The sequence below is a fragment of the Myripristis murdjan genome, chromosome 3 (genome assembly GCF_902150065.1).
Source record: "Myripristis murdjan chromosome 3, fMyrMur1.1, whole genome shotgun sequence".
Taxonomy (NCBI): domain Eukaryota; kingdom Metazoa; phylum Chordata; class Actinopteri; order Holocentriformes; family Holocentridae; genus Myripristis; species Myripristis murdjan.
This window is the reverse complement of record NC_043982.1, coordinates 10,386,207-10,399,216: the sequence shown is the minus strand read 5'-3', so window position 1 is coordinate 10,399,216 and position 13,010 is coordinate 10,386,207. Positions and strand designations below refer to the sequence as shown.

At 42.7% G+C, this 13,010-nt stretch overlaps 1 protein-coding gene across 2 annotated transcripts in view; it reads left to right on the top strand.

Annotated features, from left to right (window-relative positions):
• The window catches only part of homer2 (homer scaffold protein 2), a 35,604-nt gene extending 23,732 nt beyond the window's left edge, over positions 1 to 11,872 (top strand). For both annotated transcript variants that reach the window (XM_030044203.1, XM_030044196.1), the window contains exons 5-9: positions 860 to 999; positions 2,496 to 2,652; positions 3,283 to 3,393; positions 7,661 to 7,741; positions 9,802 to 11,872. In XM_030044203.1, coding sequence (XP_029900063.1) covers positions 860 to 999; positions 2,496 to 2,652; positions 3,283 to 3,393; positions 7,661 to 7,741; positions 9,802 to 9,990 — 678 coding nt within the window. In that variant the 3' untranslated portion in view covers positions 9,991 to 11,872. The remainder of the gene's footprint in view (positions 1 to 859; positions 1,000 to 2,495; positions 2,653 to 3,282; positions 3,394 to 7,660; positions 7,742 to 9,801) is intronic.
• Positions 11,873 to 13,010: the final 1,138 nt, after the last annotated feature.

Sequence of the window (13,010 nt, the reverse complement as noted above, 5' to 3'; positions counted from 1 at the left end):
CTTTCACAATAACACAAGTCAGAAAGTATTCAAATACAATGATGTTCAGTTAGACAGTTAGAATAAATAAATAAATAAATAAATACATAAATAAATAAATAAATATGCACTCTTAAAAATGTGTGAACGGATGGAGGTGTGCAGATTCACACCAAGTGTTTCTTTATAACTCTGGAAATGTGCCCTTAAGAGTTGCGTATGCTGTTTTCAGGCCGATTTTGTTCGTACACAACGGTTGTAAATGAGGCCCCGGCAGGCACCACAGAGATGGGTAATGGAATCCAAATGGAAATCAATTAAAAGAAGGTGGGAGCGCGTGAATGAAGGTTAGATAAAGCAGGGGGTTAAAACTGAGTGAGGCTGATGTCAGAGGGAGCTGAGGGCTGTTGCATCTAAGCAACAGTTTTACTGAAAGAGATCACAATGAAATGGTACGACTCCACATCGTTCTCTTCCAATGAAAGTGTCTATTTTGCGCAAATTCTGCCACATTGGTGTAGTTAAACAGTGTTAGGGCGTGAGCTTGAGTCGAGGTACAATCTAGCAGCCTCTGCCCAGCGCTTGGCTGCCAAGGCCCTCTCAGTGCTCTCTGCCTGCGCTAACTCCAGATGGCAGGACTCAGACTCGGCTCCGTGAAGCAGAAAGCTGCTAGGCCATATGACATGATGGTTACTGGCAACATTCCCTCTTCACCCCTCTGCTGTCATAGCTGATGTGTTGCGGGTGTTACAGTGCTTCACATAAAGGAGACCAAGGACCTTTTTTCACAATGGGAGAGCTATTTCTTAGATGTATTTACACATTGTAACCCATCATACCCCATATAAAATCTTCCCCCATGCCCTACATGCCCTATCAGGAGTCTGGCCGTGAGACCCCATCAACCAACCAGGCATCAAGCATCAATGGGACAGATGACGAGAAAATCTCCCATGTGGGTCCGGATGCTGCTCTACTGAAGAGCGAGAATGATCGCCTCAAGAGTGCCGTGGAACAAAGGTAAAGCCTCATTTATGCAAAAACAAAACAAAACAAAACAAAAAACAACAACATTGAAGGTGTTTGTGTATGCAGGTGTATGCACCACTTAATGATTAAATTGGTAATATTGCACTACATGTTTATCTACCTACGTTCACTCTCTGGCTGCCACAGAGCTTCCACAATTTTCTGAAAGAAGAAATTATGTCCAACTGAAACCCTCTTTGGGTGGCATTAGTATTGCCAGTATTAATTCCCATGCACACTGTAATTTCAGTCAGTCATTCAAACGGTAAAATATTGAATGTGGTAACGCAGAGACTCACCTATACGATTGTGCCATGTCTTCCACGGTGTAGCAAAACTGGTAAAACTGTCTCCAAGTGGCTCTGTAGCATCAGATGCAGCTCCTGAACTCTCTTCCAGTATTTGTGTGTTTTTCTAATTGCCTTTGCACCAAACTGCTTAAATGCACTATATCTTCCTTTTTATTGCCCGTGTCATTCTATTTCTGTTCTTATTTTCTGTGTTCCTTTGTTTCCCCTGTTGAGTCCTATTACTTTTGCTGCTGTAGAGCGCAAATTTTCCCACTGGGATTCTCCATCATCTGGTCTACATCTAAACAGTGCCGTTTGGTTATATGGATCTTGTAATCCTGATGTCTGGTCCACAAATTGGTAATTGCATGAAACACCAGATGTCAGTCAGGATGGGATTAAAATGATCCCAGAACACCAGTTATTTCAAACTACAGTATGGAAATTTTATCTGGGATTTGTTTACTAGGGCAGCTGGAGAAAATCACAGAAATGATGGATTCAGACAGGCTAAAACTCCCATGGTCATAAAAAAAATTATCAATCACTAGACGTCCCCTTGTGATACTGTTGCTGTCCAGACAAGGTTTAAGACTTTATTCACACAGTGAGAGGAGAACCAAATGGATATTTGTCAGTGAGTGTGTGTTACTCTACAATAGTGATTCTTGACTGGGCATGGGCCATGAAAAGGAAAATTAGAGTCAAACAAGGCAGTTACATCTCTATGGGCCAAGTCCACCATAGTTGTGTGTTTGTTGGCGGTACAAAACCTTTGATTGAGAGCAGCACACTTCAATCCAGCCATGCATACAGAAGAGAACGGCGATGCATACTAAATCTACATATATCATAACCTCTCCAAGCTTATTTACACACACCACACACACACACACACACACTCCAGTGGGAAAGAATACCTGAAGTATGTAGGGAGATTGCATTATCTTGCCAACAGCACATCACCCCTTTAAACTCCTTTCCCCTTCATTTCTTTTTCCTTTTCTGCGTGAAAAGACTCTTGACATTTTGATGCACATCCCAGCTAATTAAATACTTATGACTGGAAGGATTTTGTATTATGTCATGTCAGTGGGCATTAGCCCTGGGCAATTCAACACTAACCTGTCTATATCTCCTTTTCCTCCCCTTAATAACCCTCCTTCTGGATCCCTCTCAATCTCTCCATTCTGGCAGCAACACCAACGCCAAGAAGTGGGAGACAGAGCTACAGACTTTAAGAGAGAATAATGCTAGACTGGTGGATGCACTGCAGGAGTCATCGGCTAATGTAGAAAGCTGGAAGAAACAACTTGGCGCCTGCAAGGAGGAGAGTGACACTCTCAGGAAAAAGGTAATACAGTCATGCACTCCCGCAGGGAGTAATGTACACAAGCCTGTGAATCGTGCAATATTGCCACTTTATATAAAAAGGACACAAATAATTGCACCACAAACTGTTGAATCTCTAAGCCATCTATGTTTGCTGGCATGTATGCCAGCAAACATATGCCATGTATGCCGTGTATGCCGTGTATGTTTGGATGTTGAAAATCTGTGCTTTCAAATCTTTGTAATTTAATGTGTGAATCTCTAACCAAATTTTGATGAATCCTACAATGCCAGTTTCTCCCTTCAAAACAGAAGATCTGCTGCTGCATTACCAGCACCAGTGTCCCAGCTGTAGGGCCACTATAAATAGAATCATTTTAGTTTCATAATCAATGTGGGCTGATACTGCTACTGGACCGGCATTGCAACAGTCCAACTCTTCTTTTTGTAACATGCCACAAGTTATTTACTAGCATATCAACTGTCAAGATACCACAACATTTGAAATGCTCTATATCCAGAATAAGAGCCAGGGTTTTCATTTCTGCTCATGCAGAACTCAATATGCTGTCACATTCATCCCCTTTCACCATAAATTCATTGCTTTCACTTTTTCATCAAGCAATTCTCTTGCTTTTCTTTCTCCCGGTAGATCGCAGAGCTGGAAGCCCAGTGTAATGAAGCCAATCAGGAGAAGCAGAGAAACGCCCAACTATCTGAACGAGTGCAGGAGCTGGAGACCGAATTACAGGACAAAGAGCAGGTGAGCTGTCTGCACACACACACACACACACACTGCTTCAGATCTGCAACTATCTAGTGCTCTTTGATGGCTTTACTAAGCTCAGAGGCCTAGAAAATGCAATCTAATCCAATTACATTCATCCTGACCGAGTGATATCACGGCCCTGGCCACAAGCAGTCTCAAGAGCAGGACTGTTGGTATGAGCTCGGCACAGGATGATGCCACTGTCTACAATCTCACAGCAGAAGTAGTGTTTTATCTAAAAAGTTTTCATTTGTGATCCACTCTGTGTCCTTTCATCCTTTTTCTATCAAAGCAAACACAATTTTCAGATTAGTGCTCCAGGATTCCACCGCTGTCTATCTCCCTACGCCTTAATCTCTCCTGAAGTTACAAGTCTAGCTGTCCTTCCATAATCCTTGATTTCAGGGAGTCTCTTCCACTGTACAGTAGCTCTCTGTGCCTCTGCTGCTTGTTCAATACCACTGCTGTCCCTGAGGAGGTGATTACAGTCCAATAGGAAACGATGGCTTCTGTTGTGGGATCTGGGGTTCTTTATGGATTCGCCTCGTTAAACCCAGGCCGCCGTTATTGTTCCTTCTCTGCAGAGCCTTTATATTAGTTTGGGTCCCCACAGATTTTTTCTCCCAACATTTTACCTGATTTTTGCATTGTTCTGGTACCTCTTGTAAACATAACTGTGAAAGTAGCCACAATGTGGAATGTGCTTTCATTCCCTGTGTTGTGTGTGAGCTTCAAAATGCTGTTTTCGAAGAGTAGGGGTGGTAGAACTTGAGCCCTGTAGGAAAAATCAGGCTGCAGTGTAACCACATTTGAAGTGTTACAATAAAAGAACATATAAGGACATTAACACACACACACACACACACACACACACACACAAACAATGTACAAGTAGCTACTACAGTGCAATAAGCAAAGACTGTATAAAATCTTGAGTAACAGTCCAAAAAATGCCAGACAAAGTGTAGATGCTTTTGCTTAGTGGACTTATAGCTTGATGAAAATGGACTGTTTGGTTCCATATTTCTTCATGACCGAGGTCAAAAGCCTCCAGCCTGAGGTAAACAGAGCAAAATCTGCAAACAAGTGTTGACTCGGGTCACAAAGAATTTTGCTTTGCTTTGTTTAGGGCCCTTTCCTTAACAATGTGATCCAGATCCAGCTGGTTTAAGTGGTTTGTCCCCGGGCCTTTACCGAGTGCAGTGGTCATTTCCTCAGGGTATTCCTCTATGCGACAGTAGCAGTACCAAACCAGCACATACTACTGATGTTTAGTATTATTTTGACAAGGGTTTGTAGAACCTTTTAGATTTAAAAATGAAGCAAACAAAAAGAAAGGATGCAAGGAATTTGGGACAAAAATGCCATATGTGCCTGTTGCCCTCCATCTATTGCAGCATTCATCCATAATCCAAAATAGCTGATTCTCAGCCCTGCAGAGGCTAATGGTCCTGTTAGTTCTAATGAGGATGGGGCCTGCATGGACACACAGTCTTTTGACCTTTACTCATTACTGATTAAATGCTGTTTCAGTCTGCAGACAAATATTTTATTAGTAATGACTTGTGGCATTCCCTAACAGTCTCACTGCCTCTCTCTTTCCTTCTCTCTCTGTAGTGGCTATCTCCGTTTTTCAGTGTATTCAGCCACCTTGGGGAAATAACAGGGAAATAATCTGTTCAAAATATGCATATACACTACTCACAAAAAGTTAGGGATATTTGGCTTTTGGGTGAAATTTACGGAAAATATAAAAAAGTTCACGCTACAGTGATATTATATCATGAAAGTAGGGCATTTAAGTAGAAGCATGCACTGGTGATTTCCTCATCTCTAACAATTTCTTGAAACAAAAGCCAACAACAGTGGTGGATATACCACAACAAAAAATGTCAGTGTCTCAATAACTTGTCATGTGCCCTTGAGCATCAATTACAGCTTGACCACGACGTCTCATGCTGTTCACAAGTCGATTTATTGTCTGCTGAGGCATGGCATCCCACTCTTCTTGAAGGGTGGCCCTCAGGACATTGAGGTTCTGGGGTACAGAGCTCCGAGCCTCTACACGGCGACTCAGCTGATCCCATAGGTTTTCTATGGGATTCAGGTCTGGAGAAAGTGCAGGCCACTCCATCTGAGGTACCCCAGTCTCCAGCAGCCGTTCTCTAATGATACGACCTCGATGAGCTGGAGCATTGTCGTCCATGAGGATGAAATTAGGCCTGTGTTGTTCATGCAGGGGCACAATGACTGGATTAATGATGTTATTCAGGTAGTATGGGCTTGTCACTGTACCATTAGGGCAGTTCTGTATTGACTAGACACACCTGCCCACACAGTAACACCACCACCACCAAAGGCTCGTCTGGTGACAACAGTGGCTGATGCATAGTGCTCTCCTTGACGTCTCCAACATCGTTGGCGGCCATCATTTCTGCTCAACATGAATCGGCTTTCATCAGAGAACAGCACTGAGGCCCACTGGTCCCTCGTCCAGCGTAAATGCTCCCTGGCCCATGCAAGACGATGACACCTGTGCCTGGTGGTGTGGTCAGGTACCCTTGCAGGTCGTCTAGCACGCAGACCATGCTGATGTAAATGGTTTTGAATGATCTGATGTGACACTTGGGTGCCTCTCACCTTCCTTAAACGTGCCTGGAGTTGAGTGGCATTCATCATCCGGTTCCGCAGGGCACTGTTCACAATGAAGCAGTCATCAGTGTGGGATGTGGCCAAAGGACGTCCACTTCTATGCCTTTCTGTGACTCTTCCAGTCTCTCTGTATCTCTGTTGCAACCTGCTGATGACACTCTGTGACACTCTAAGCTCAGTGGCCACTTCCGTCTGAGGACATCCTGTTTGAAGCCTCGCAATGGCGAGGTGCTGCTGATCAATTGTTAGGTGTCGTCTTGGTCTCATGATGTCAAAATGTGAACAGCATGATGAGGAGGACTGTTTAAATACCAATTCTAATTGAACCAGGAAATTTATTGGTCGATTCATGGATCAAACACCTGTTGTGAATTTTGCCGTTAAACTCCTTGTTAGAGAACATCAACTTGTGCAAAAAGTACTGAAACACTGAACAGTTGGACATGTGCATTCAAAAGTTTACAGAAGGTCACATTAAGTTCACCTGTAAAGGTTATAATGCATTTTAGGTTCATCCTGAAATTTCACCCGAAAGCCAAATATCCCTAACTTTTTGTGAGTAGTGTATGTATATTTGACCAGCAAAGTATAGCTTTTGAATTTGTTTTCCATTCACTATGATTGTACAACTTTGAAGTGGATATCTGACCAGATCAATTTAGGTATTTTATCTGACAAAAACCTGTGAAGCAACAGAGAGTGACTGGTATGTGCTCTCTGCACCCTGTAGAAACTGCAGAGAAAATGAGCCATTCTGGTGCAATATGCACTGCCTTGAACTCTCCCTAATAAGGTGAATGGTGGTATTTCTGTTGCTCTTCATCTTTGTGCTGCAAAAATATGTTTTTTTATAACTAAATCTTGAAGAGATCCATTAAAATTCCCATGGGTAAATGGTGTTACTGTAATCTAGTTTACCACCTGGCAGCTTATCCACACATCTTTTTTAGTAGAATATATAAAGCTTTCCTTGGAAGCCAACATTTCCTACAGGATGGTGACAAATAGCTGACAGATTCTTACCAAAGAAACAAGGCCTTCATTTGGCTCTAGCATTTACACCGCTCTTTGCATCAGCCTTAATGCTTGTAATATGTACCAGGGGTCCTAGAAAATGAGATCTCATTGTTGGCCATGCATTCGCACAGCAGACAGCCCAGAGGTTCATCTGCCGCAGCGGGCCAGAGTGACTCACCCCTTTCTAGAAATGCACACACTGAACTCGTCCAATTAAAAACGTGACTATGAATTATTAAGGACTCACTGCGATGTTGACCCTTGTGCTGGCCAGCCGTGAGCTAACACAAAGCTGCTTCAGGCGACCGAAAAGAGTTGGCCAATTATTACTTGCCTTGAGTGTGCTTTTCCGAAGGCAGTGAGGAGTTTTTGAAGCCATAATAGATGTTTAATCGATTAAAAAAAACATCTAAGCACAAGGAGGAAAACATAAGGTCAGACTATTTCTTGAAGTATTCATTCAAAGCCTGTGATGCCTGTGTTATTTATATTTCCTTACCGGCTTTGCATTGCCAGTATCTTTCATGTGCAACAAAATATGAATGATGATTTGTGATGAACTGATTATTGAACTTGTTTTTTTTTCCCTCAGGAACTGGAGAACCTGAGGAAGCAGGCAGAGATCATACCTCAGCTCATGGCAGAGTGCGAGAGCATTACTGAGAAACTGCAGGTAAGGTCAAAGCAGCCGGAAATGACACCCAAAATTTCCCACAAACTCTGCGTGCTTTAAGCCATGACTAAGCCAACATAGCTCTGTGCACGACAGAACTGTGTAGGCCTTGAACATGCAACGCATACGGGGACAGGACTGCTGTCACATTGACGTGACACGTGGGTTTCACAGTGTGCGCAGTGCTCTCAGGTGGAAGCAGAGAATAAGCATGCCATTCATCATTCTGCCCATGGGCTGGTGACACAGCATTCCTGCACACGCACACACATGTGGTGGTTACTGTACCTAATAATATAGTTTACTACAATACTCAATACTATAAATACAGACTTTTTTTTTAAATAAAAGGCATTCTCTTGTGCTTACACGTGTGGACAAATAGCACTTTTCCGGCAGTTCCAGAGGGAAAATAAATTGTATGATTTGACTTGAACTAACGTTTTTTCTGGTTATAAAAATGTTTGAGAGCTTGGCTGAGAGCTGTTAATCAGGGCCAACTCTTAAAGACTCAGGCTTATAACATGTCCTTTCACAAATCCACAGGCATGTGGATGCACTTGTGAGTATATAGTGGGTGTGAGAATCTGTAAACAGAAACCCTACAGATCCACGCCCATTGTCTCCTGCGCAGGGCACCTGTTCCTTCAAGGGCAGTGTGTTGCTCAGCGACACATCAGAGTTTTTGCAAAACCTGAAGTGCAAGGCTCAGTGCACGACTGTGTGCCCGCGTTAGTGCCAAATAGTCATGAGCTGTATTGATAGTGACGCTCCTCTTCCCCTGCTCTGACTGACTCAGAGCAGGATTTCATCATCCAAGCTGTCATGCATGTGGTGCCGGTCAAACTGGATAGGGGCAAGTATAAAACCAACAGCGGCGTGCCTGAAGTTCTTATGCTTTACAAAGCCCGGTTGCCAGGTTTGCTTCTGCACCAGCCAACTGCATGAATGACAATGACAACAGAGCTGGCTCAAGCTGAAACCTATCTAACAAACAGGCGATCCAAAGTGAGGAAAAGCACAGAGACAACAATGGGATGCCTCAAATACCTCTCCCAATCCACAAGGCCCCAAAGAAAATTACAGCCACCATCCACTGAGATAGAAGTTGGTACAGAAAATAAAACTGGAAATTACTCCCTTGCTGTGGCCCATCAAGGCAATTTCATATCCCTGCTCTAAATGACACCAAATCCAAGTCATTCCCCTAACATTAATGTATTTTTGTGGCATTTTTTTTTTTTAAATCCACTTATTCTGCCCTCTGTGCTTTTAGTTTTCGACTACCTTCTATTTAAGGATGGCGCTCCATGTGGAGATCAGGTTTCAGGAGTCAGCTGGAGAATACAGTCATGCAGGCACAACACCCGTGTAGAGCTCCTATTTTAAACCCCTCCCTTCAGTGGTATCTTTGGTATTAATGTGTCACTAGTGTCGCCTGCTAGTCTGGAGGACCTGGCCCCCCCCCCGTCCCCACTCACACACACATCCTCTACCCACAAATCATAAAGATGTAAAAGTTGTCTAAATTTAACACCTTGGTTGTTTGTCCTGGTTGTGACTTTATCCATCAAAAGACAAACTCCTCAACCACACAGGAACAATTAACTTCTTACCAGCAGTTTAGTCTACTGTGCAGTTAATTGTGAGTGATTATCCTTTAACCTATGCTAGACTGAGGAAATGTTTTCCTTTTAACATCATTTCTTGCTCCTCAGTGTGTTTGAACTAAAACTTAACATCCTTTTTTCATAGTTTGTCAAATGTATCATTTTTTTAATTGCTTATTTTACGTCACTGCTTGTGAATAAATGTTCCAAGAGAAAAAGTAACTTTTTTTCACTCTTTGCAAAAGGCTGTAGTTCATGGAGGGTCAGATACACATGGCTGTGCACCCATGATAGCATCCACAGTAGGTTTGCTTAAACAAGGACATATGGAATGAAGGCAAACTCCCAGCTTAGGGGATCATTGTAGTTCCTCTAAGTATCCACCAAGTGATTATTTTTTCTGTTTGTCTGAGTTATTCCTTTTCTCTGACACTATATCTCTGTCCACAGGCTGCAGAGATGAAGAACAAGGAATTGGAAGGGAGGATAGAGGGTCTTCAAGCGGACATAGACGACAATCGGCAAAAGCAGGGCAACATGAAGGGAGAGCTGAAGAAGTTCATGGATATTTTGGATGGAAAGATAGACGAGCTGCATGAGTTCAGGCAGGGGCTGTCCAAGTTAGGCGTGGATAACTGAGTGGCACTGAGAGCTGAAAGGGTCATAGGTCAGATTTGAAGGATTTACTACCGTGTGTCTTCAGGGCAGTACTATGTGGCACCCACTCCCCCAAGGTGACGTCCACTCAGAAACAATCAGCTTTGGCTACTAACAAACACTACCATGTGAGTAAAAGACGTGTGTTCTTTTTGGGAGGGGGAGAGAGAGAGAGACTGGCAGACCTACTGACAGGAGGGCCAGAATGCTCCACCAAATGGCTCCATTTTGTGCGCTGGCATTCTGAAACTAAATCCAGAGTCACACTTAAAGGTTACTCATCCGTTTCTGTGGGGGGAAACGGCGTTAAAGCTGGTGGTGGGTTCTTAGATTCTATCCATCTCTTTTTCTGAAGGCTGCAGCCGTTCCACACCGGCAGCCTGAGCTTAGAGTGGGAAGAAGGGGCTTTAAAAGGGCTAAAGTGAAGAACAGAAAGAAAATGCTGTTCAGCACCACTAAAGTAATAATTGGTGTTAATCCTGGCCACCTCAGAGAATTAGATGAAATCTTTTTAAAGACTGTCCTTGCTATTGCCTCTTGTCTATCTCAGGTGTGTTTGAAGACAGTTTGTACTCATTAGATTATATGCACATATATGACACATGGCCGTGACACAAAGTGCCTCCAGGTGGGCCTATTCCCACCTGGCAAGGAGAACTGGCCAAGTGATGACCATCACCATAATAATAACTTGGTAATTTTTATGAAAAACCTAATTTAAAAATAGTAGTATTAAACAAAAACAAACATCCTCACCAGTAAAACAAGATGAAAAGAAAATGCATGCAGGCGAGCCCATCCTTAGGGTTTAAATGTTTCCCTGGAGTGAGAAACACAAAGGGCAAAACAGGTGTTGGCACAAAAACGACTCTAAAAAAAGGGATAGGAGCAGAATTTCATCAACTGTTTGCGGGCGTTTCCAGTACACAGTCCTTAAGATTATATTTGCATAAAATAAAGGAAGAAAAACTCCTTGTCTCAGCCAAGGACTGTTACTACAGAAACGTAGTCATCCAAAAATAATAGTAGGAAACCCATTTGCCATGAGTGTAGTGTTCAAAGGATTTTGCATGTGTTATAGTATTTTTGTCCATTTGTAGAACAAAGAAGTATGTCTTCAGAACTGTTGTTGATGTGCTTCCCCACACACTAGTTTTTGTTATGGTGGTGGTTATTTTGGGTGAGGGGACTTGGTGCTGCTAGCCGGGTGAATAATGTGAAAGTGTACTTCATTGAAAACATAAGATGGCACGGGCCTTCAATACATACCCTGTGAGATTTCTTGATTTTTGTTTGACATATTTATTTATTTTGGTGCCTATCTGCAAAGTATGTCTAGAGCGTACCCAGTACATGAACAATACCTTCACTTTATGTCTCCACAAATGCACTGTACAATATATGTATACCAAATTGTCTGGCTTCAGAGGTTTTATAATGGAGGACTTTGAATTCAGGATGGTGTCAATAATTCCTTTTTTTCTTTCTTTTTCTCATTTTTTTTTTCAAAGATGGGAAATCCACCTTTATAGATTTCAGCAATATGCTGGTTTGAAATATAGTACTTTAATTGAAATCAAAGGCACGTGTTGTGGAATATTTATGGGGAAACACTAACACTATGATGTTCTAAGTCTATATTTTCCATCACTGTTTTGATCGTGTTATAAGATGGAGCTGTCTATGAAGGAATTTTGCTTATTGTTCTCTCTCTGTTTAACCCTGCTGTTCATAAGTCATCTAAGCCTGGATAACAGAACGTTATGATCCTTCCTGTCAAACAAATGCCTCTTATCCACTTTTGTGACTCCTGTTCAATATTGTACTATAGAACTGACAACTGTTAAAATTTAGTTTAATTACATTTGCTGGATCAGCGTCCTCCTTTCAGCTCAAATGCCTTTGAGATATAACTGAGGCATATGACTCACCGGTTACCATGCTGCACCGGGCCACATGTCAGCAACAGGTCTGCAGAGGACAAGGGAAGCATCCTTAATCCTCACTCTGATTAGCATTGTGGCAAAAAGTGAAGATACTGTAAAGCACTAAGGAAAGAAAATGCATGAGTCCTCTGCTGGAAGCATTTTTTCCTCCCAGGCTCATAGCTGACGAGCTGGGAGAGAGCTGTTGAGTGAGCCTGCAGCTGTAGCATCAGAGTTGCTGTGATACAGAGGCACCGCCACCTTGCATCTTCCCCTGATGATGATTTACATAGCCCTAAATATAGCTCTAATCCTAACAGAAAGACACATAGCCAAAATGAATGGGGTAAGATTTATTTACAGTGGCATGTATCCGTTTCTCTAAGATCCAGACAAATAACGGGAAAATCATGTTTGAGGAGTGAAAAACCCCAAACTCCAAATGTCCTAATCATACTGTGGAAGTAGCTGCAGTAGTGGATCAGAGGACATGTTGCCTTGGCGACTTAATCCCACTCACTCCTTTTGTTGTGAATAGCCATGTGAATGATTGTTTGACTACAAAAAGTGCATGTCCAGTGCTGCTCCTAAGCACAAAATTTTAAAACTGCTAGAAAGTCCATCAAAATTTCCCAGCCGAGATTCTCGGACACGTCTCCCTGATAAACCTTTTGTCATTTCCTCGCTCACCCTCAGTCGCTTGGGTTTCATATAGAAATGTAAATGACTTCTGAGTCAGTGGGAAATTATTGTATCATTGTGATATTGCCACTGCATTGATTGGAGTATGATTGATAATTGATGCGTGCACAAAGACGCATTTCTTTTCTAAATCGTTTTCTCTGGACATCCCCCTCTCTTTAACTCTGGGCAAGGCTCACTGTGTGACTGATGAGTGGGCGAGTTGAGAGAGAAAGAGAAAACACTGTGGGCCCCCACGACTGAGACTTCCTGTTGCCATGGTAACAGAGGCTGCCGGAATTTCACAGTGACGCTGAATCAGTTGGTTTGCCCTGTATCTGCCATGTGTGTCTCCCCTAGGTGCATGACCCTTGTTTCACCAGACATCGCCTGGAT